The sequence below is a fragment of the Aplidium turbinatum genome, chromosome 9 (genome assembly GCF_918807975.1).
Source record: "Aplidium turbinatum chromosome 9, kaAplTurb1.1, whole genome shotgun sequence".
Classification (NCBI taxonomy): Eukaryota; Metazoa; Chordata; class Ascidiacea; order Aplousobranchia; family Polyclinidae; genus Aplidium; species Aplidium turbinatum.
In genome coordinates, this window is record NC_137480.1 from 1,303,310 (window position 1) to 1,324,070 (window position 20,761).

Consider the following 20,761-nt stretch of genomic DNA (forward strand, 5'->3'; position numbering starts at 1 on the left):
ATCATACGAGCAAATGCAGAACAATGAATTGACTGGACTTGTTTTACTAGATCGTAAAAAAGCCTTTGACACAGTTCATCATGAAAAACTCTTGCATAAACTTGATCATTATGGAATTCGAGGAGTTGCCAATGCCTTACTTACTTCCTACTTGAAAAATCGTAAACAATTTGTGTCTATATGGTCAAGAAAATTCTACATTAAAAGAAATAAAATTTGGTGTCCCTCAAGGGTCCATATTAGGACCGCTTCTCTTTTTACTTTATATAAATGATATATCTAACTGTGTTTCTTCTGTTCCTAGATTATTTGCTGATGACACTTGTCTTGTTATTAAAGCCGATAATTTATTAAGTCTTCAAAATTTAATTAATCTTGAACTGAAAGGAATCAAACGTTGGATCACAGCCAATTCACTTACGATAAATGCTTCTAAGTCTAACTTTTTAATAATTGCACCCAAGACCAACCAAAAATCAACTAATGTTGAAGTATTTTACGGCAATACCCAACTAAAAAATGTTCACACTGCTAAATATCTTGGTATCTTAATTGACAAAAATCTATCTTTTCTTCCTCATATTAATGCTCTATCTTCCAAACTCTCCAAATCTGTTGGCATACTCTCTAAATTAAAACATTGTTTATCTAACAAAGCTATGCTTCAGCTTTACTATTCTCTTGTGCATCCTTACCTAATATACGGACTGACAATTTGGGGGTCGTCATACAAAACACATATTGGAAAGCTTGGTGTTTTGCAAAATAAGGCAGTCAAAGCTGTTGTGAAAGGCAAATGGGCTGACCATGTCACACCCTTTTATAAACAACTAAATATCCTAAAGTTAAAAGATCTGTACAACTTTGAAATTGCTAAGTTTATGTATCAGTTTAGTTTTAATTTATTACCCGACACTTTTCAAAACTACTTTAAAAAATGTAACCAAATTCACAACTTTTCTACTCGAAACTCGACCAACCTAGATTACTATTATTATCGATACACAAACACAAAACTACAACGCTCAATAAAATACTCTGGCGCAAAAATTTGGAATAATATATCAGATGAAATTCGCAAATCCTCATTCACAACTTTTAAAAGAATGTACAAAAAGAAAATTATTGACTCATATTAAACAAATGCTAAATTAACCTACTAATCAGTTTTTTGATTTCTTATCATCTTGGACAGCTTCACCGTTATTTATGTATTATTATCTCTTTGTCTCAATTATTCAATTATAATTATCATTGATGAGTTAAGGGTGGCTGCTTGACTTGAAGACCTTGAACGGTCACTTCGCAGCCTCCCGCTGCTGTGATGCTACCATCATTTTTTACTCGTTTTTTTTTTTATTGTAAACTTTTCAACAGTTTTACTGTACATTGTGTTTTGATTTATTGTACATATTTTTCGCAGCGGCCAATAAACAAACCAATAAATTTTCATAAAAAGTAAGGTTAGGGTTAGGGTAGTAATGGGTTAGGATTAATTTCTTACTTTTAGACTAGTGATCAAATTTTTTTACCCACGAACATAGCCTGGAGACATACCTAGTCTAGTCAAGTTTAAAAAGGTTGAGAAAGAAATTGATTCTGGTCACTAGTCTAAAAGTAAGAAATTAACCCAAACCTTACTTTTTATGAAAAGCTTTCGTGCACCGCAAAAACTAATGTAAAGAAAAAAAATTGACTTCGGTGGGCGTCGAACCGATGTAAGGCAAACGGCGAAACCACTGAACCAAACACGCCAACGAAAAACGTTTGCATTCACACGGTATAAGTACAAAGTCTATGTGAAGTAACGGACATCTCGTGGAAAAAAACATTTCGCGCCCCGGACCCCGGTGCAGGCATCCATTATGGGGCCCTTATTTTTCTGCTCATATTATTCAATTGAGCTACTTTTGTCCGTACACAAATTGTTGGGTTTGTTTCTGTATGGACGACTTTGGATCATAGGAAAAATTTTCAATTAAGCTGTTCGATGATTAGAAAAACAGCAAAAAGTTTTTCACGGATTGAATCCGAGCCATGGTATTTAAAGCCTCAAGTAATTTTCAAATAATACAAATTTGTTAAAACATAATAATTAGGTTAAGGCTATAAACGTTGATTTGATTATATTTGTATAATTTTATACTTTTTGTTTACAAAACTGTCGACAATCGGAATATGTTTCTCGCGATTGCAGTTTTCTAAAATAGAAATGACGTCATATCAAGGGTTTTGCAGAGTCAATAATAGGCTACATTGCAGGAACAATTTTGAGATGTTAATTTTGACATAATATCATAAAAATCAAGTCAAAATAGACTTTGCAAGGACAGTAGTTTTTAATGACAACCAAATTTACGTGAGTACAATTTATTGAGGCAAGGCGACTTTGAAATCAGTAACAATATTTCAACAAAATGCAGATGACTTACATATCTCAATAAGAATTAAAGTTAAACAACATGATATCCGTTGTTTTAGTGCAAACTAAGCTGAATTGAAGCTCCCTGACAATCACCATGACAGATAGAAACTAATAAAATACAATACAGTAGTCTTTCTCTAAACAAATTTAGTATATTACTTGCGGGAGACAAATAAATTGTTCCGCTTTGCTTTTACACCAGCAAACTGCTAAACAACTTTTCCAAAGTCTTAATTTTTATAAATTCAAGCAAAAATGTACGACCAGTCCAATTGATGTCAAGTGATCTTGTTGTGTATCGCGATTTCGAATATTGAATTCTTTTCAACACAACTTTATAACAGGCACAATAAAATCTTCAGTAGGTCAGTTTAAGAATGCAGCAGTTAAGTTTAGAAAGAAATCAACAATGGTGTTTTTCGGTTGCTAAGAAACAAATAAATTTAGTCTGCGAGCAGTACGGTAGTGCCAATATTATGTAAATTAATTTCTTAATTTTTAGCCCGTTCATTTTCTAACGACAGCACAGACAAACTAGGCTACTAAGTCTCTCTTGGAACATAGAGCTTCGAAAAAAGTTTTTGATCAATTTAAGTTTTAAGAAAGGTCTCTCGGTCGTAGGAACTGTAAGATACAGACGTCAGGATAAGATAATAATAATGTTAGTTTTTATATAGCGCTGTATCCATCGCAGAATGCGTTGCTCCTCAGCGCTTTACAAAGCAGACAATGTCAATGCAGCCGTATAGAGGCACAACTGAGTACATTATTACCCGAATCCATTCCATTGCTCAGTGCCAAGCAAGAACTGGATTCAGCACAATTTTTAAAAAGTCTTTGGTATGAACCGACAGGTTATCGAACCCATGCCCACCGTTTTATAGACGGGCGCATTAACCACTAGGCCACCAAGCTAGATGTTGCAAGCGATGCATTTTCTACAAGAACAAAAAGAAGCCATTTCTTTAGCAGATTTTATATCTGTTGCTTTTCTTTAAACTACGTGTTAATAGAAAGTATTTCACTTGGAAACAAAGGAGAGACGTTCAGCAAATCATCAGCAAATGATTCAATGTTCAAATGAGAAGCAGTTGATAGAAAACTTGGTTCAAAACTTGATGTGTCGTCGCCACTGAATTCGTTCCTTCAAAACGATTAATAAGTTGGTAAGGAGAGCAATCCTTAGAATGCGTTGCTCAAGCGCACACCCCGAGAGTCGAATTCATTTGTTTGTCCCAAATTGAAAATATTATCTTTAGCTCAATTGTTCCAGCCTGCAGTCAGATTCGAAATAAAAGCGAGCGTGTTCCAAGAATTGAAAACTTGCGATTGTACATAACTATTTCGTCACAAAATAGGCTAATAATTAGGCCTGCAACTAATGAAAATACTGTTTGATCCATACCTGATTCTAAGGATTTTTGTATCGTTGCACATTTTCTTAGAAAACTTGTAATGATAAAAAACTATGACATAGCAAACTTGAGCCAAAGCCGCTTTTCCGGTTACCTCGCTCTTGGTTTTGCTTACCGTTTCATTTAGGCTACTGCTACTGTACAAAATCTTTTTTTTGTGAAATTGAGAAGAAGCCATAACCAATCAAGTTGCGTTTTGATAAGTAAAAGTAATACAAATAAAAAAATACTTAAAATGTTTTTTTTGAAGCCAGTCAAAGTGCTTGATTGGTTTAATTAGGCTAAAACCGCTTTTGGTGTGATGTCACATCAAGAACAACTTTGAAAAACACAAAAAAGGTTTTCTGCAGCAGAACTATAAGTTAGTTATCAAGAAACCGATGTCATGTCAATGTACATGGTATATTACCTTACGCAGGAAAGAGGAAATTAACTTTCTTAAAATTTGCGTTGAATTGTTTTTGTTTCGTCTGAAATTGCAACTTTGTCATAATTATAAAAACAATTGCAAACTGTGGTAAAATTATATTATGTCTAAAGATGGTTTTATTGAGATTTTTATGTCAATATACCGTGTAATGAAATTCTGTCTGCCTGATAAACATTTTAACTAATTTGGCTATCTAACTCAATTTAAACTCTTTCCACATAATTGTTGTTCGAATTGTATTTTTACAGGTATCAGAAGGTGTTTATACAATTTTGTAATGAAACTAAACATTACGGAATAATAAAACAAATTCATAAATTAATACATTTTAACTGTCATCCAAATTATCACGTAAGAACTATACACTCTATTAAGTGTTTTTTCTCCCTCTGCCCCTTGAGACCAAATGCGAATTGTTTTTATTGTCTACTCCCTTTCTTTCTATTTAACGCGGAGTAGCTTCGATAGAAAAATACAAAATCTTTAGAGGATGACGTAATAATGCATTGCTACAAAACCACTGAAGAAGCCTTCCCTGCTTTTGGAGTTTTTTGAACTGCGATCTTTGTCATCCATCCACCTCAAAATAGCAAGTCTTGTTTATATTCAGAGAGTGGTGGCATATTTGTGTTGATGTACAAGCTGGCAGTCACTGATAGTTTGACGTACTTGCAATTGTCTGCAAATGATCTTTTGTTCACTGCGTAAATGACCCAATAAAAGCCCAGATGGACATTATTACATCATAGGTCAGACAACTTCAAACGAAATTTATTTTACACTGATTAAAAAATGAAACTGCCAATAGAAAAAAAAATCTGCTTTGCGTTTGATATGGTTTGTTTATTATTTGGCCAAAAAATACTTATTTTATCACTGCACATTTTGATTTATCACTGCACAAAATGGTTGTCACTGCGTCTTAGAATTACGTATGGTTTGACTTGCTATCAACCTACGAGTTCCATGAGCAAATGAGCCGAGCCAAACAGAAACAGGAAGTGGCGAGAGTGGGCCCCATAAGTAAGCTGCGACAAAAACCTAAAGTAAAAGGCGAAAATCCTGGATAAAAAATATGATCCTGCGTGATTAATAACAAAATAACAAGTTTGCTTTGTTTTAACTTAAATATTTGACAATAAAATGTAGCACTGTGAGGCCTCTTGCTCTGGGCCCTGGTGCCTTGCACCGGCAGCACCGGGGTAATACGGTTCTGTGCACGACACAATTTTCTGTTGCAGAGTGCAAGCTGCAGATTACACAGTTGCAAGATGAAATTATTGATCTCCGGCAAACCGCCGGTGACTTGAAGATAATGCTTGAAATGCGAACAGAAGAGTTCGAAGAAGCAAAGCACCAGTAAGTTGCACAATATTTACCACAACATGAACTTGTCAATTCTCGTCGACTGATAATCAATATGTTTTTAGATTGGCAAATGAGAAGGAAGCAACATTTGCGCTTGTACAGCAAATAGAAACAATGTCCTTTGAAAAATCTCGAGTCGAATACCAAGCCGGAGCCTTGCGTGACAGAGTGGTGACCCAAGAGCGAAGTGTAGCTTCCCTTACCAAGCTCATCGTAGACAAAGACAGGGTAAGCCTACTTACTGCCTCGCTGTGGAAATTCCTCCTTTAACGCAATGCTTGGTGACAATAATGCCCAGACAGACCTCTATTTGCTACCAAGATTGAACATTTAAAGCTGAATTTTGAAATCAAGTTTCAAATTAAAATTATTCCAAAATAAAAATTCAGCTAGGACTTTCTGTAAAGTTTTTGTTACGAAGTAAATTGGCTGCTTCCAGGAAAACCTAAAGCTAAACTTTGAATAAGGTAAAATTTTAAAAGTGAAATGTTTCTGGTACTTTTGCTTCGATTGAGATGAAATAGTCTTTGAATATTTTGTTAAAATACTGTACAAACTCTGGGCTTATGTGACATAGGTAATACGAAGCTTGAAAAATGAAACAAATGGATTAAAAAGAAAATCTTCCACCAAACATGTGGAGGCAACCAAACACTTCCAGACTCCTGCTATACTTGAGAAAATGATACCACAAGGAATGAATGTGAAGGGAGACTCCACGGTTAGTAGCCTTCATCCATCCGCTTGTGTCATTCAACGTGCCGGGATATCGCTACCTGTAACTGTTTCTGTTTTTCGTTTTGGCAGCACAGCTTAATTGGTTAATTTTTGTGGTAACCGCAAAATAAATTTCCCTGTGTGAAAGTTCTTATCTGATGAGTTAAAAAATAAACACACGCGACTCTTCAACACAAAATACTGAACTAATAAGTATTCACCAACCAGTCATGCCACTGCTGGCAGATGGCGCCCACATACGTTTTTACGTCATTTTGTCTTTAGCTGTTCTCATCCAGCTGATACCAATATTTTCTATAATGTCATCCCGCCATCTTCTTTTCGCTTTCCCTCTAGTTCTCTTTTTGATATCTTGGTGTTCATTCTGTAGTTATTTTGGCTCATCTGTTGTCTGTCTTTCTTGCCACATGCCCCACCCATTACCACTTCAGATTTGTTGCTGTTTCAATGACATTGATTGGTTGGTTTTGAATCTTTATCCTCGGACTGACAAAGCCTTGATAGATTGTTCCTGGTAGTTTTGCATACTTGTAGAGCAGGGGTTCTTAAACTGGAGTCTGTGGACCCCCAAGGGGTAGCCTACGCGGACTAGTTTTAGGGGGTCTATAAAGGCCCAATGGAAATCTTAGTGTAGTATAATTTCAAAAATGGAATACATTTTTCAAAAGAAAAGAGATTAAGTTTAAACAACGCTGATGATTTCTAGTTTGGCGTTTCCAGAAAATTGTTATCGCATTGTACTGTTTTTTGTTACGTACGTTTATTACGTCACTTTCCACATTGTTGTTTTTGCCGCTATTTAAACATTGCAAAATTTTATCAGTTGCAGCTAAGTTAGACGTCAGCTAGGCTAGGTTAAGATTGTGAAAGGTTTATGCATATCTTCTTTTGGTAAAGAGAGCCATGGCTGCTATAATCCCTTTTGCGACTACATATTTATGTGAGTCAGGATTTTCATCCTTGGTAACTATCAAAACAAAGAGTCGTAACAGGTTGGATGGCATGCGTGTTGCCCTATCAAAGACAAAGCCACAATTTCATGTCGTTCGATAAATTGTCTTTCGATGAATTGTCGCGTCACGGATTGTATCACGTCACCAAAACTATTACAGTACTGTACTGTATTTCAATTAGTAGAATGAAAATAACCAACCTGTAGAAAATACCAGCAGCACCATTCATTGTTACTGCAATCAAAGCTACTGAACAAACACAGGTGCAAAAATTAACTAGAGTAACACAAATGAAATTAGATTTTTAACAAATCTAGCAATTTTTTCAATTGGTCTGTGGCCCACGTCAAGATGTTTCTTTGGCCCACCAGTGAGCCATGGCCCCCTGGTTGAGAACCACTGGAGCCGGAATCAATCAATCATTTTATTGTGTGTTTTCGCAGATGGTGCAACAAGCCAAACTTGGCAATCTGAAGCTAAGATCTTACGCCTACGACGATGCAGAAATTGATGAAGAAACCTTCGATAAAGGCAACCCTGATCCGAATGACGCCCATCTCCACACGACGCCAGATCCGAATGACGCCCACCTCCACACGACGCCAGATCCGAATGACGTCCACCTCCACACGATGCCAGATTCGAATGACGTCCACCTCCACACGATGCCAGATCCGAATGACGTCCACCTCCACACGACGCCAGTAGACAGCTTCGACGGACATTCCGATGTTGGGGAGGAGGTGACAGGAAATGTTACTTTGCTTGTCATCGCGTGAAATGCAGGTTTCTAGAACTATGGGACGTCTAACTACCTGTCAACGAAAGGCTGTGTTTGACTTAAGTATCGGTCGATGTTGTTTAAAATGCTCGGACAAAGTGTTATTTTAAAGTAAGGGTTGCCCGAGTCTTGTCTATTCCAAATTAGTTCACAATTAGTCCAAAGCTATTTTTATCAACTCATTAAAGCATGATAATGTTTGCAATTTACCAGTTGACACACATAATAGCTTGCTGGGTATCTCTTGGGACCTTAGATGTACAGTACTTTGAGTTTTTTTCATTTTTTAAATGCCTAGTCAAATATTTTGATAATTCTAAACCGAATTTTTTTTTAGATTAAATTCTGCAAAGATTTTACAAAATATCGTTGTGAGATTATTTGATTAAAAATTTGTTGATTCCTTTTGTTTACTTTCAAGTTTTAAAGTAGTTTTGAACAGACAAGATTTGGAGGAGCATTACTTTAAGACAGGAGTTCCCAATCTTTGTTACATTGGGGCCCCCTTTGAAAATTTTGAAAATTAATGGCCCCCTCATTTTTTTCAACTTTTTGAAAAAATTAAGAAACGTCATTTTAATTAAAAAAATTGTTATTGGATAGTGAATTAACCGGGAATTAAAGACCAATTCATGAAGATTTGGGCAAAATGTACCAGTATTTTTATTAAATTTTAATTTATCTCTTTTGTTATATAGTGTTGGAGTGGACTTAGTGATGATAAATTAAAAAAAATATATTTTTTAAATTTTGCCATGGCCCCTTGAAAAAGGCTCATGGCCCACTAGGGGGCCATGGCCCCCAGGTTGGGAACCCCTGTTTTAAGATATCATGAAAATGAAATATCTTCTGACAGGTGTCAAACCCACAACAATGCTTGATACGAACGACTCGGTTACATGTCTTGTAATGCAATGAAATATATTTTCACACGAGTCAGTTCAATCATAAACAGCTAAAAATCGATTTCGATCAGCTAGAAGCTAGATCATCTTCAGTTAAGCTTATGTAAGCTTATTCCAAAAAAATATATAAATCTGATTTATCAGTGGGGAAAGTTTTTATGATCTAAAAAATAGAAAAATATGAGTTTATTTTTTGAAATATATGACAATATAGGAATTCATTTGCATTGGTGGCCGTGCTTAAATTTACCTCGCATGCACGTTTTAAACTTTTTTGGTTTTGCCGCCGTTTCCTTTTGTTGGTTTTGTTTCCGTAAACTATTGGTAACTTTATCATTGCTGTTGTTTTCCGACAAAGAAAAATAAATTAAATTAAATTGAATTAACATCCGTTATTAACAATTCGCATGCGAGGTTTTACGTGTATTTGGAACTACAACATATTCGAACAACGAACAAAACTTTTATTTTACTTCAAAATCACTACAAGAACGTCGTATAATTTCATGCAGTGGCGTAGGAGCATATGCTGCCGCCCCTGGCTTTCGTTGAAAATGCCGCCCTAAGTAGACTGCAGCAAATTTTGAAATAGTTTCATGTTCAAGCAATCTTTTCAATAAAAATAATTACACATAATGTGTCGCGTCTCAGAAGTTCTATATTGCTTGAGAAAGAAGCCTCACTGTCTCAGCGTTAAGGCCGAAAATAAAAAACAAAAAATGGACAACAAATGTAGGCCTATTAGGCAAAGAAAAGATCAATAGCCGCCTCAAAATTGAACTTTTCGAGCTTTCGCCGAAGCAAAATCAGCGATAGCCTAATATCTTCAAAATCAAGTTTTTGAACGTATGGTCTCTTTCTATAGAAAGAATCGATAGAGCTGATAGCCGATCATCATTCATGGTAGAACGTAAATACGACTTTATCATTTTTAAAGGTGTGCTAGCTGTCTCTTTGTAAATCATTTTCTTGTTTTAATTTTTATTTATTTTTGCATTACTTCGTTTTTCGTGCTGTGTGCACTGTGCAGCCTCATTTTGCCGCCCCCTTGCAGTCTGCCGCCCCTGGCGCAGAGCCAGAACCGCCAAGTGGCTGCTACGCCACTGATTTCATGTAGAGTGGTATAGACCAAATGGTGTGTTGCAAAATAATGTGTCAAGATTATGTCACAATGCAAATTGACATCAAACAGCAAGCGTTATTAGCCCACAGAAAACAATGAAGGAGTTGCTTTTAATGCTTCGTGGGGATTCGGCATGAGAACTCTCACTGCTCCCTCATCTACAAATTATTATATTTCAATGTCTACAAGAGCTGCTTGAACTACATATACGAAGTTACTATAGGGTTCAATTTTTGCATTTTAAAATAAAACTAAAAGTCATATTTTATGACCTAAATCCAAATCACCAAAATAATATAACTTTAATGACTTTTACTGGCCCTACTTATCAGTTAATAGGCCTGACATCAAGCTTCCTCGGCGTCGGAAGTTTATCACAAGGTTTAGATAAAACAACTTTCGGGTGTCTCTTTTCTAGCAAATTTCTAACAACTACTCGATTTCTCACCCAAAGATCAGCGACGTTAGCGTCGAATCCTTGTATTTAGTCAACATTTCGATCATGACCACACTTTAACGTTCGCGTGGTACATTTTACTGTAAGTAACAATTTTCGCTAGTAACTTTATTCCAATTGATTTATAGATGGAACTGTCCATTCCCAGCTGGAACTATACCTCAACAGCATCTTTTGAAAAGCCAAAGAACTCAAATGGAAGTGTTGAAGCAAACTGGTCAAACTGTGAGTAGGCGACAAACGAGAGTGCATTGCATTGTTATACTTATTACTTCAGTAAAAATTTGTTTATCACATTGAGTTTGGCTGTGAGCAGCACGATCGTTGTTCATTTCACAAATGTAGATTTTAACGACCTGTTTTAGCCTGATGCTGCGAGTTCGCTGTTGTGGTTATAAAGGTTTACACTAACTTTGGAAACACAATTTCCTAGTCATGTACAATGATGAAAGCACAAATTTCTTGACGTAGCTGCGATGAACAATGTCATCGTTTGTTTGATCACAGGCAGTGGTGGCCTTAAGGTTTTGTGGGCCCTGGGCAAAAGGTAATATGAGGGCCCCGTACAGCCCGGTATCGACAAATTAGAGCAGCCTACGCAAACTCAAATAACCATAAATCACAATAACACTAAAAGGATTTAACATGATACCAGTGGCGTAGCCAGGAATTTTGAAAGGGAGGGTTTTGACGACTGGCAGAGGAAGCCCGACGACGTGTTCGCCTAAGACGACACATAGCGGCGGGTGGTCTGAGGGGCCCCCCCAGAAATTTTTGAAAAATTACTTTTAATTTGGTTCATTCTGAGAGCATTTTTAACTAAAATGTGGGTATGAATATTTCTGTAAAATAGTGCAGTCCGGTGACATAGAAAAAGGATAAGATCATGTTTTTTTTCTGTTACTGTATTTTTCGGAAATACAGTAAAGCTAAGTCTCTATGTTTTCTTCTTGCTAATTCCTGGCTGAGATGTTTGAATGTTTGGTAATGGCAAAACTCGCTCTTTTACTGCAGTTTCATTTAAAAGTAGGCAAACTTTGTTTTAGAGACATAAAGAGATTGCAAGCATCATTCTCAATATCGTGACGTCACACGTGTGCCAAGGGGGGTTGAGACCCCCAACCCCCCTCTTGGCTACGTCACTGCATGATACAACAATAAACAGCGATGGTAAGTGAGAAAGGTGTATTTCATGCTGTGGGATCTTCACATCACTCTGATACTATGTTGTACCACCACACCCAGTGCCATCCGAGTCCTACACCACCCGTCTGCAGCACTTACACAAAATGCACCTTTCTCATTAAGATCCCCGAACTGACTACCATAAAGAAAAAAACACCAATAACAGCAAAAAAACGAAACACCTTCAAACAGGGTTGCCAGGTGCTGGTTGAAAAAATATGCAAAACTGACTCTAAAAAAATAGGGTACAAACTATATGGTGGAAAAGTTTAAGTTAGCCTACTGCTTTCTGCTAGTGCTGTAAATTTTATTTGTGCATATTTTGGTAAGCGCGGGCCCCATAAATTTGCGGGCCATGGGCGGTCTCCAAGCTTGCCCCCCCCCCCCCCCCAAAGGCCACCACTGATCACAGGGCTGTCATTTAGTAACGAATCCGGTGACGTAAAGATACGCAGGAAGATTTTTCAACGGTGTGGTTGCTTCACAATTTTATCTACAAAAAAACGAAATTTAAATGTTCCCATAGTGTCAAAAACGCCATCGTTGAAGATCAGTTCTCCTCAAAGTTGTCTTGCCAATCAAATGCCGGACATAAAAAGTGTGTTTTTTTAGCAAAATCACCTCAGCAACATTCGTCGGCCCAAATATCCGTCATCCCAACCGATAGGAAATCGGTCACTCCAGAGAAGCAAGTCATAAAGAAGCAGCTAGAAGAAGCGAATGTGCAACTTCAAAGCATGGTCAAAACCTATGAGGAAAAGTTGGAGAAGGTTTTGAACGAAGAACGGAGAAAGTCGGTGAGAAAATTTTCATTGGTCACGATTTCTTCTACATCTCATCCCAGGTTGAAGCGTTCAAATGGACGGCAATCAACTTTTCAAACCACGTGGTCGGTTCCACATGCCAATTTTATTTTAACAAAATAAAGGCTAAACTTCTTCGATGTTGATAGTCAACACTGGAAATCATTTGCAATTTCTAAAAAAATGTGTTGCCTGCCACACATAGTGGATGGAATAATTCCCCAGCAACAAGACTCCAACAATCGGAAACTTCACTCTGTCAATCTCGGTGACCGAGCCTGCGTCAGTGATTATATTTGGCAACCCTTGTAACTCTTGGACTGCGGTCACTACTGGACCGTTACACCGGCCCTGCGTCAAGAGCCTCTATACAAGTATGCGAAACTACCAGGAATAACCTATCAAGGCTTTGTCAGTCCGAAGATAAAGATTCAAAACCAAACCAATGGCTATACCCAGCTAGCTGTCATGCTTCTTTCGTATGAGAAGTTGTTTTTAGACTACATTTTATCGGGGTCAAATTTCTGGACATTCTTCGAGCAGCTACTTAACGGTAGAGTTCTCCAGTGTCGATAGAGTAAAACTAGGCAATAGTAAAGTAGGCTATATGGTCTGTGGTCTGTTCCTCTGCACCACAGTTGCATGCCGCAGATGCTGATAGGCCCCACCTGGGCATCAAGAATCCGAAGTTGCCAACACCCGTATGGAGGCGATTCAGCTGTACTCAGCCGATTCAGCCGTATGGAGGCGATTCAGCCGTAGGAGGCGATTCAGCCGTACGGAAGCGGTTCAGCCGTACGGAGGCGGTTCAGCGTACGGAGGCGATTCAGCGTACGGAGGCGATTCAACCATTCAAACTCACGGACAAAGGAAAAGTCTGGAGGTGTTGCATGTCTACTCCTCTTTCAAGGTGTTAGTAATCCGAGATGAAGCACTGATGTTATGCTCCAGTAGCCACAAACTTACTGGGCTTTTTGATTTGAGGCATTTCTTTATCGCTGGTCTGATGATGTAGCTATGGAGCGCAAGGAATGGCTCCAGTGGCAGGCGAGGCAGGAAGAGTGCGGCAGCTCTGCGACTTATATACCGAAATACAAAATCCGCTGGAATCTTACATTTACTGTCATCGAGAAAAACCTGTTCAAAAGTGGATGCAAAACCAAATAATAAACAACACAACTTCCAGATCAAAGTTTTTGGCTTAAAATAGCCATCATGAATTCATCATTCACCAAGGGGCCCTTAGCCATCGAGTCTATCATCGCTGGGCCCCACAGATGATAGACTTTCACGCTTCAGTAACCACATGTTCACCATAGCCTACTGCTTTAGACTTTCATGGAGTGTGGTTCGGCCAATGCTTTTTTCGTAAATTGTTTGGTGTATAAAATCACTTGCAGTAAACTATTGATTTGAATGGAACGATAGCATGTGTTAGTAATGTTAGCAAGCGCATATGGTGGTGTCCGACAAATTGTTCGTAAGCAATTGTTCGTAAAGCAATTGTTCGTAAGCAATTGTTCGTAAAACAATTGTTTGTAAAATTAATTCTTCGTAAAACAATTCTTCGTAAAGCATTTTTTCGTGCATGCAGTAAAATTTGATGCATACGAAGAAGTGCTTTACGAAGAATTGTTTTACGGATTTTATTTTACGAAAAACAGTTTACGAACAATTGTTTTACGAACAATTGCTTACGAACAACTTGCCTATAACCGCATATGGTAGGCCTCATAGCATCTTTTCACATATGAACTAGGTGGGCACTTGCCCACCTAGTCCTTTTGCTTGCCCCCCCCTAGTTTGAAACTAGGTGGGCAACTTTTAAGACTTAATTTTTGTTTAAATTAGATCCAAGTTAAAGAATGAACAGCTAAATTCAGTCGTTTTCAACATTTTTTTGGCTGTTACCCTAATCTCCGCCCTTAAGTGAGCCAATTATCCCCAAGATTCAATTTGCAAAAACAAAAGTGTTTATTGCTACGTATTTCAAAGGGCTAACTATGACAATCAAAATGCACTACAATGCTGAATAGCCTACAAGATGACCATGCGTGGTAAACATTCAATGGGAAGTTTGGACTTGGACTTCAGCCGCCAGCTTTGTGATCCTGGGCTTTGTGGTAGGCTACTGAGGGCGATTCTTGTGTCGCTTTCGACATCCAGGCGATTGCGCTTCTTTGTCTTCATTCCCAAGACAGTTGAAAATCCTTGTTCACAGCGATACGTTGTTGAAAAAGATCTCAGAATATTTAGTGCAGTGTCGCTGTAGGGTTCTTTGCTATTCTAAGTCCCCTAGTGCAGGGTTTTGGCTATCTAATTGTGGCATTATTTTTTAATAAAAAGAAAATAAAAAGGATAATTTAAAGGATATTGAGAGACTCTAAGTCTCTAATTAAAAAGGATAATTTAGGCTTTTGTCTGTCTAGTCTAGGGGTATGACTTCCTACAAAAAAGAAAACGAATTAAATAGAATTAGTCATTTTTTATTAAATCAAAGTCACAAATTTGCTATTCGGGAATTGAAAAATATCTCTAATCAATATAATTTATTGCGACCGGTGTCAGAAGAGCGACATTCCCCAGTCGTGAATTTAACCTTCTCGTTCTAAAGTTCAGTCCGTTCGCTTTACAAGTCTATTTTCGAATGCCTGTGTTTTTCAATTCCCCGCTTACTTCATAATATACCGGTAGAGCCTTTTCATCAATAATGGCTATCGTAAGAATCAAGGGAAAAGCTATACCGGTTTCATAGTTATGTCGCATTAGAAATACAGATGTGTTGAGCTAGATTCTGTGTGCGTGGCGTTTGTCAACAGGAAGCTTGACTTATTATGTTCTGTGAGAACGTTAGGTTTTGAATTTGCAGCATTGAAATGCATTTTGCAATAATGATAAATTTCGGTCAAATGTTAAAATATAAATTTGTTAGTTAAAAACATGGTACATGTTACACACTTCCCTCCTTACGGCAAAATAACAGATAAATAATATTACAATAAATCGGTTATACATGATGCAAGAATATATAGGCGTGTGGTTATAAGATATGTACTTTACAAAGAAATTTGACAATTGTAAGCTAACAATTGCTAGGGGAAGACACATGACCCCCCTCCTTTCGTGGGATGAGGAGATTGGACGCACACATAAGTTAACAAGTAGTCGATAACGTGATTGCAGGGATAACAGTCGTTTATCATAAGAGATAAGGCGATGTCTTAAGTTCCCTGGGAGCCATTTTGGCTTAGTAGGCTACGATATACAATAATTGCAGGAGTGTAATAGGCTACAGTAATTGCTGTTACAGGGGTAACAGTCGTTTATCATAAGAGATAAGGCGATGTCTTAAGTTCCCTGGGAGCCAGTTTGGCTTATTTGGCAAGGCAGCAGTGGCTTAACTAATGGGTTGGGTACAGTTTTACCTCTTCTCCAGGAGGGATGCAGTTTCACCTCATGCTCAGGAGGATTTATGGGTTGCAGCTGCTACGTTGCTGCGTCATTCTTGATTAAGCATTACGAATCATTTTAAAAATAACATACACAAATATAGTAGGCTATATAGGCAGGTGAGTGTCCTTGATTGTTCATGCCCCGCGTCCGGGGAGATAAGGCTTAACACTCATAGAAACAACCATAATAATAATAAAATAGCGGCGCGTGCGCGAAGGTTGTACTAGCTAGACAAAGATGGCGTTTATGAGAGTAATGTCTTTGAGGACCAGTTATGCTATACAGTTCAAGCATGTTGAGTTTGAGACTATGACAAGCAGTGCTGATGAGCAGTTCAGTTTATGTCTGTTGACGGATGATGAGCAGTGAGCACGACATGAATGAGTGGTCAGCTTGTAAGGTCGCAAGCTGTAAAGCAGACGTCTTGAGCAGCTGGATGCTGGATAGACAGTGCAACTGTGGTGCACGTCGGTGTGTCGCAAGCAACAGTGCTTCTTGTGTGAAGAAGGCTTGAGTGCGTAACAATGCAACTACGCGTGGTGTCGCAATGTAGCAGTGGACATGGGATTGACCATGTTGAAAGGTAACGATGCAGCTTCGGTGCATGTTGGCGGCTATGAGGTTAGCCGAGTTGACGTCGTCTGCGCAGAGCTTCTTTAAGTAAAGGCATCTCACGTGGAAGTAAGTTGATGGGGGCCACAGTGTGGTGGCGATGACGTTGATAACTCTGTCGTGTCATCCGTCGTAGTGCTGTCAGTCTCTCAAGGTCTCTCGAAATCTCTCGCATCTCGTCTTAGCAGCAACCATGTAGTGAGAAGCGCATCTGAAAAAACGATACAGAGTAGCATCTGCGAGATACATATAATAAGTAAGGCACGAACATGGTAGAATAACACAATAACAAAAAATATATCATAAAATTGTTGAAACGACTGGACGACATGATTTAATCATGGCGGCAGATGCCAGCTTATGAGGTTCTAGAAGCTGTTCAAGTGTGAGAACAGGCAGGAAAAATCGGTAGACTGTAAGTATGTACAATGTGATACAATACAGGGGATGCAGTGTCAGTGAATGAGCGAAGTCGTTGAGAACGAATAGCTTAGTTAACGTAGGCAAGGTGAAATGATGAGCACCTAAAATTGTAATTAAAATGCAGTGAAAAACAGGTGGTGATGCGATATCAGTGAATGAACAATGTCAGTGAGACATGGCGTAGCTTAAAGTACGATATGTAAAAGCGGTAAATAATAACATAGGACAAATGGGAATACTACGTAACATGACAGTGTCATGGCGTAGGCTAAGCTTACGGCTAATAGGGTGTATGTTAGGGTTGCCATACCGTCCGGAAAATTCCGGACATGTCCAGAATTTAGTGTTAAATTTTGCGTCCGGAAGGAATTTTAAAAAATGCTCAAATGTCCGGAATTTTATGATGGGCGTTTTGGGAGAATTAGAAATTTTTTTTCTAGAAAATTCGCTCAGCCAGCTCATTTTACTGCATCTGCAATCGTACTGTGCAACACTGCCATTTTTTTTACTACGAGGTTGTACGAAATTATGATGTAACAGAGCGTTTGATTTTTCAATGATGTTTACCACTTAGAACTTTATGGAGCTTTGGAACTTTCTTGAACTTATTGACCGTTGTGCTGAATCAGAATTGGTTAAATATAGATCACATGCTGCGAAAATTACTAGAACATTCCAACAGACTATAAAAGCAGGCGATTTCGCACATATAATCAGAGATTTACTTGAAATGTCATAGAGGAAGCCTAGTGAAATTTTGATATAGAATCCTTGACTAATTTTTATGGCTAATAGTTCGGTAGCGCATATATGGTCTCATGAAATAGTCATGCACTGTCCGGAATTTTGCTTTTTCAAATATGGTAACCCTAGTGTATGTAACAGGAAACAGTATTGGTTCAATAGAACATACCGAGATAAATCGTTAGGCCTGGCTAGTATGTTTTTTAGTGGTTAATCAACGTTTGAACGACGTGTGATGAATGGTGCTGTTTTATTGATCTAAGTAGGCTACGTGGCAGCGCTTTTGCGTTATCAAGAGATAAGAGAATTTACATGGCCAAATGCCAACCAAGCTTTTACACACAAAGTTTCATATTCAGGGTAAATAACTGCATATACTGCAATTCCAAACAAAAGAAAAACAGCGGCTAAAATAACTAAACAAAGTTTCTCAAATCATGTTAGCTCCTAATAATACTAAAAAAATGGGGGGAACGATAACAACCTTATGTGTCCAGGCGGTTTCGCATGATTTCCCCTATCCTTTGCCCCAGGGAGTTGCACGAACTGATTGCTTCAGCTGAGAACGTATAAGGGTACCAAAGTGTCTTCTAGCCGGAGTAAAAAGACGCACAAAAATTACGATGGTTGCTTGGGAGCGAAACCACAACGCTTTGCAGAGCGGTGCCTGCACGTCTGTATAAAATAAGATTGGGACGGGGTGTCCTGCAATCTGCGATGCCGAGTAAGGCAAAATAAAAGGAATATTAAAATGAGCTAAAAATTCAAGTTTCATTTGACACTGCGATTTTTCAACAAAAATTACATGGTTATGTTTCCCTGAAAAGGCAACTTGTTGGCAATTACTAATTAGTGAATCTAATTATTCTAATGTGAACGTCTAAAAATATTAAAAGTGGCAAATAGCGCTTCGGTATGAAAATAAAATTGTTGACATCGGCGTCTAAATGAGCGGTCTGCCGCTGAACAATTCTCTTTATTACTTCCCATGAGCGAACAACAAAAAATCAGTTATGTTTGACAAGCAATAAATTGCTGGCGTTGCGCTTAAAAAGTACAGTAGGCTACACAAAATCTGACAAAATCTATTGGCGAACCAACGTGTGAAATATTATCAAGTTACATTATTTTAAAATATAGTCATCAGTATGTGCTTTTTTACCTTAGAAATAAAACATTGTAGCATAGCGTATTTACCAGATTTGTCATAGCTAGTTTGGAGAAAATCTTTCTAAACTTACTTGTCTGAGTGGCGCCAAAGTGGGACGCAAATTATTTATTAAGCTTTTATTCATTTTCAACAAGATATAAGTTCAAAGGTCACCAAATGTGGTAACATTTATATTATTTAATGGTTTTATAATTTAATTAATTATATTAAGACTGTCTAACTATCTCATAAACTTCTATATCTTTTGACTACCCTAAAAATTTTTCACAACCTAAAAATTTTTACTTTGTTTGGACGAGCCCCCAATGTAGGGTTCTTAGCTTTCTACTCCCCTTAGTGTAGGGATTTGCCTATCTTAAGTTGTCAGCGTAGAGCTTGGCTGTCTAATTGTCGTATTTTTGTTTATAAAAAGAAAATAAAAAGGAGAATTTAGGCTTCTGTCTGTCTAGTCTAGGGGTATGACTTCCTACAAAAAAGAAAACGAATTAAATAGAATTAATCATTTTTTATTAAATCAAAGTTACAAATTTGCTATTCGGGAATTGAAAAATATCTCTAATCAATATAATTTATTGCGACCGGTGTCAGAAGAGCGACATTCCCCAGTCGTGAATTTAACCTTCTCCTCCTTTTCATCAACAATGGCTATCGTAAGAATCAAGGGAAAAGCTATACCGGTTTCATAGTTATGTCGCATTAGAAATACAGATGTGTTGAGCTAGATTCTGTGTGAGTGGCGTTTGTCAACAGGAAGCTTGACTTATTATGTTCTGTGAGAACGTTAGGTTTTGAATTTGCAGCATTGAAATGCATTTTGCAATAATGATAAATTTCGGTCAAATGTTAAAATATAAATTTGTTAGTTAAAAACATGTTACATCGCTATAATGTTGGTGCGTCCTGGAGTTTGCCAAACCAGAAGGGTTCCAATCCAAGCCTTTCCCCTTGAAATCAAATGTCAACCCTTCGTTCATTCGAGATTGATAAATTCTTCTTTCGCCGGAAAGTCGTCATCATCCACCTGGCTGTCAACACATGTGAAGGGCTCAGCGCAACATTGGAGACTAATTCGGAAAGTAGTTGGCCAATGTCCATCTTCTTGGCTTGCTGGCCTAAGTGGTCAGCTATGTCCTCCTTTAACGCCGCTGTCAACTCAAGTCCATAGCCTTCGAAGTAGGCTACATATCAAGCGTCTGAAACTGCACTACTGTGCCTCTTCCAACTTGGTTGTTCCACAATTTAACCTTTGCAATAAATGCAGCGACGGCTACTTTGGTGTCGATCACAGTTACATTCTTTCATTCATTCACAGTTACATTACATTCATTCATTCTCATATTATCATCATTTACGTGCGAAAAGTGCCCTTTTTAACACAACTCTTGCGCTAAAAGTGCCCTTTTTTGAAAATTTGCCCACCTAGTCCCAATTTGTGAAAAGATGCTATGGTAGGCTACAGCGTTGGTAAGTGGAATCGGTAGCTTTGTGCTAATGGTTGTGCCCCTGTAATATCTGGCAGTCAAGTAGGTTTGTTTTAGGGTGTCTTAGCTGAGTTTGGTATTACGTACATTTGTGTTGTTTTGTAAACTGGCCAGGAAGTTTATTGAGGTAAAACACTTTCCATATCGGTGCAGTGGAAATACACACTCTTTTCATAAGTATTCTTGTGGATAGGGAGCCCAAAGTTATTGTGGCCCCAGTCTTACAAAGAAGTTAACACAACACTGGGCAGATTTCCCTACATCTATGTCAGGAAGTTTATGGAAGTGAACCAA

The 20,761-nt window shown here is 37.9% G+C and overlaps 1 protein-coding gene across 3 annotated transcripts in view; it reads left to right on the plus strand.

The window, feature by feature from the left end:
• Positions 1 to 20,761, plus strand: part of LOC145777539 (uncharacterized) — a 138,493-nt gene that overhangs the window by 87,463 nt on the left and 30,269 nt on the right. For all 3 annotated transcript variants that reach the window (XM_082588941.1, XM_082588942.1, XM_082588943.1), the window contains 6 exons: positions 5,512 to 5,629; positions 5,701 to 5,866; positions 6,216 to 6,359; positions 7,773 to 8,072; positions 10,724 to 10,820; positions 12,393 to 12,577. In XM_082588941.1, coding sequence (XP_082445067.1) covers positions 5,512 to 5,629; positions 5,701 to 5,866; positions 6,216 to 6,359; positions 7,773 to 8,072; positions 10,724 to 10,820; positions 12,393 to 12,577 — 1,010 coding nt within the window. The remainder of the gene's footprint in view (positions 1 to 5,511; positions 5,630 to 5,700; positions 5,867 to 6,215; positions 6,360 to 7,772; positions 8,073 to 10,723; positions 10,821 to 12,392; positions 12,578 to 20,761) is intronic.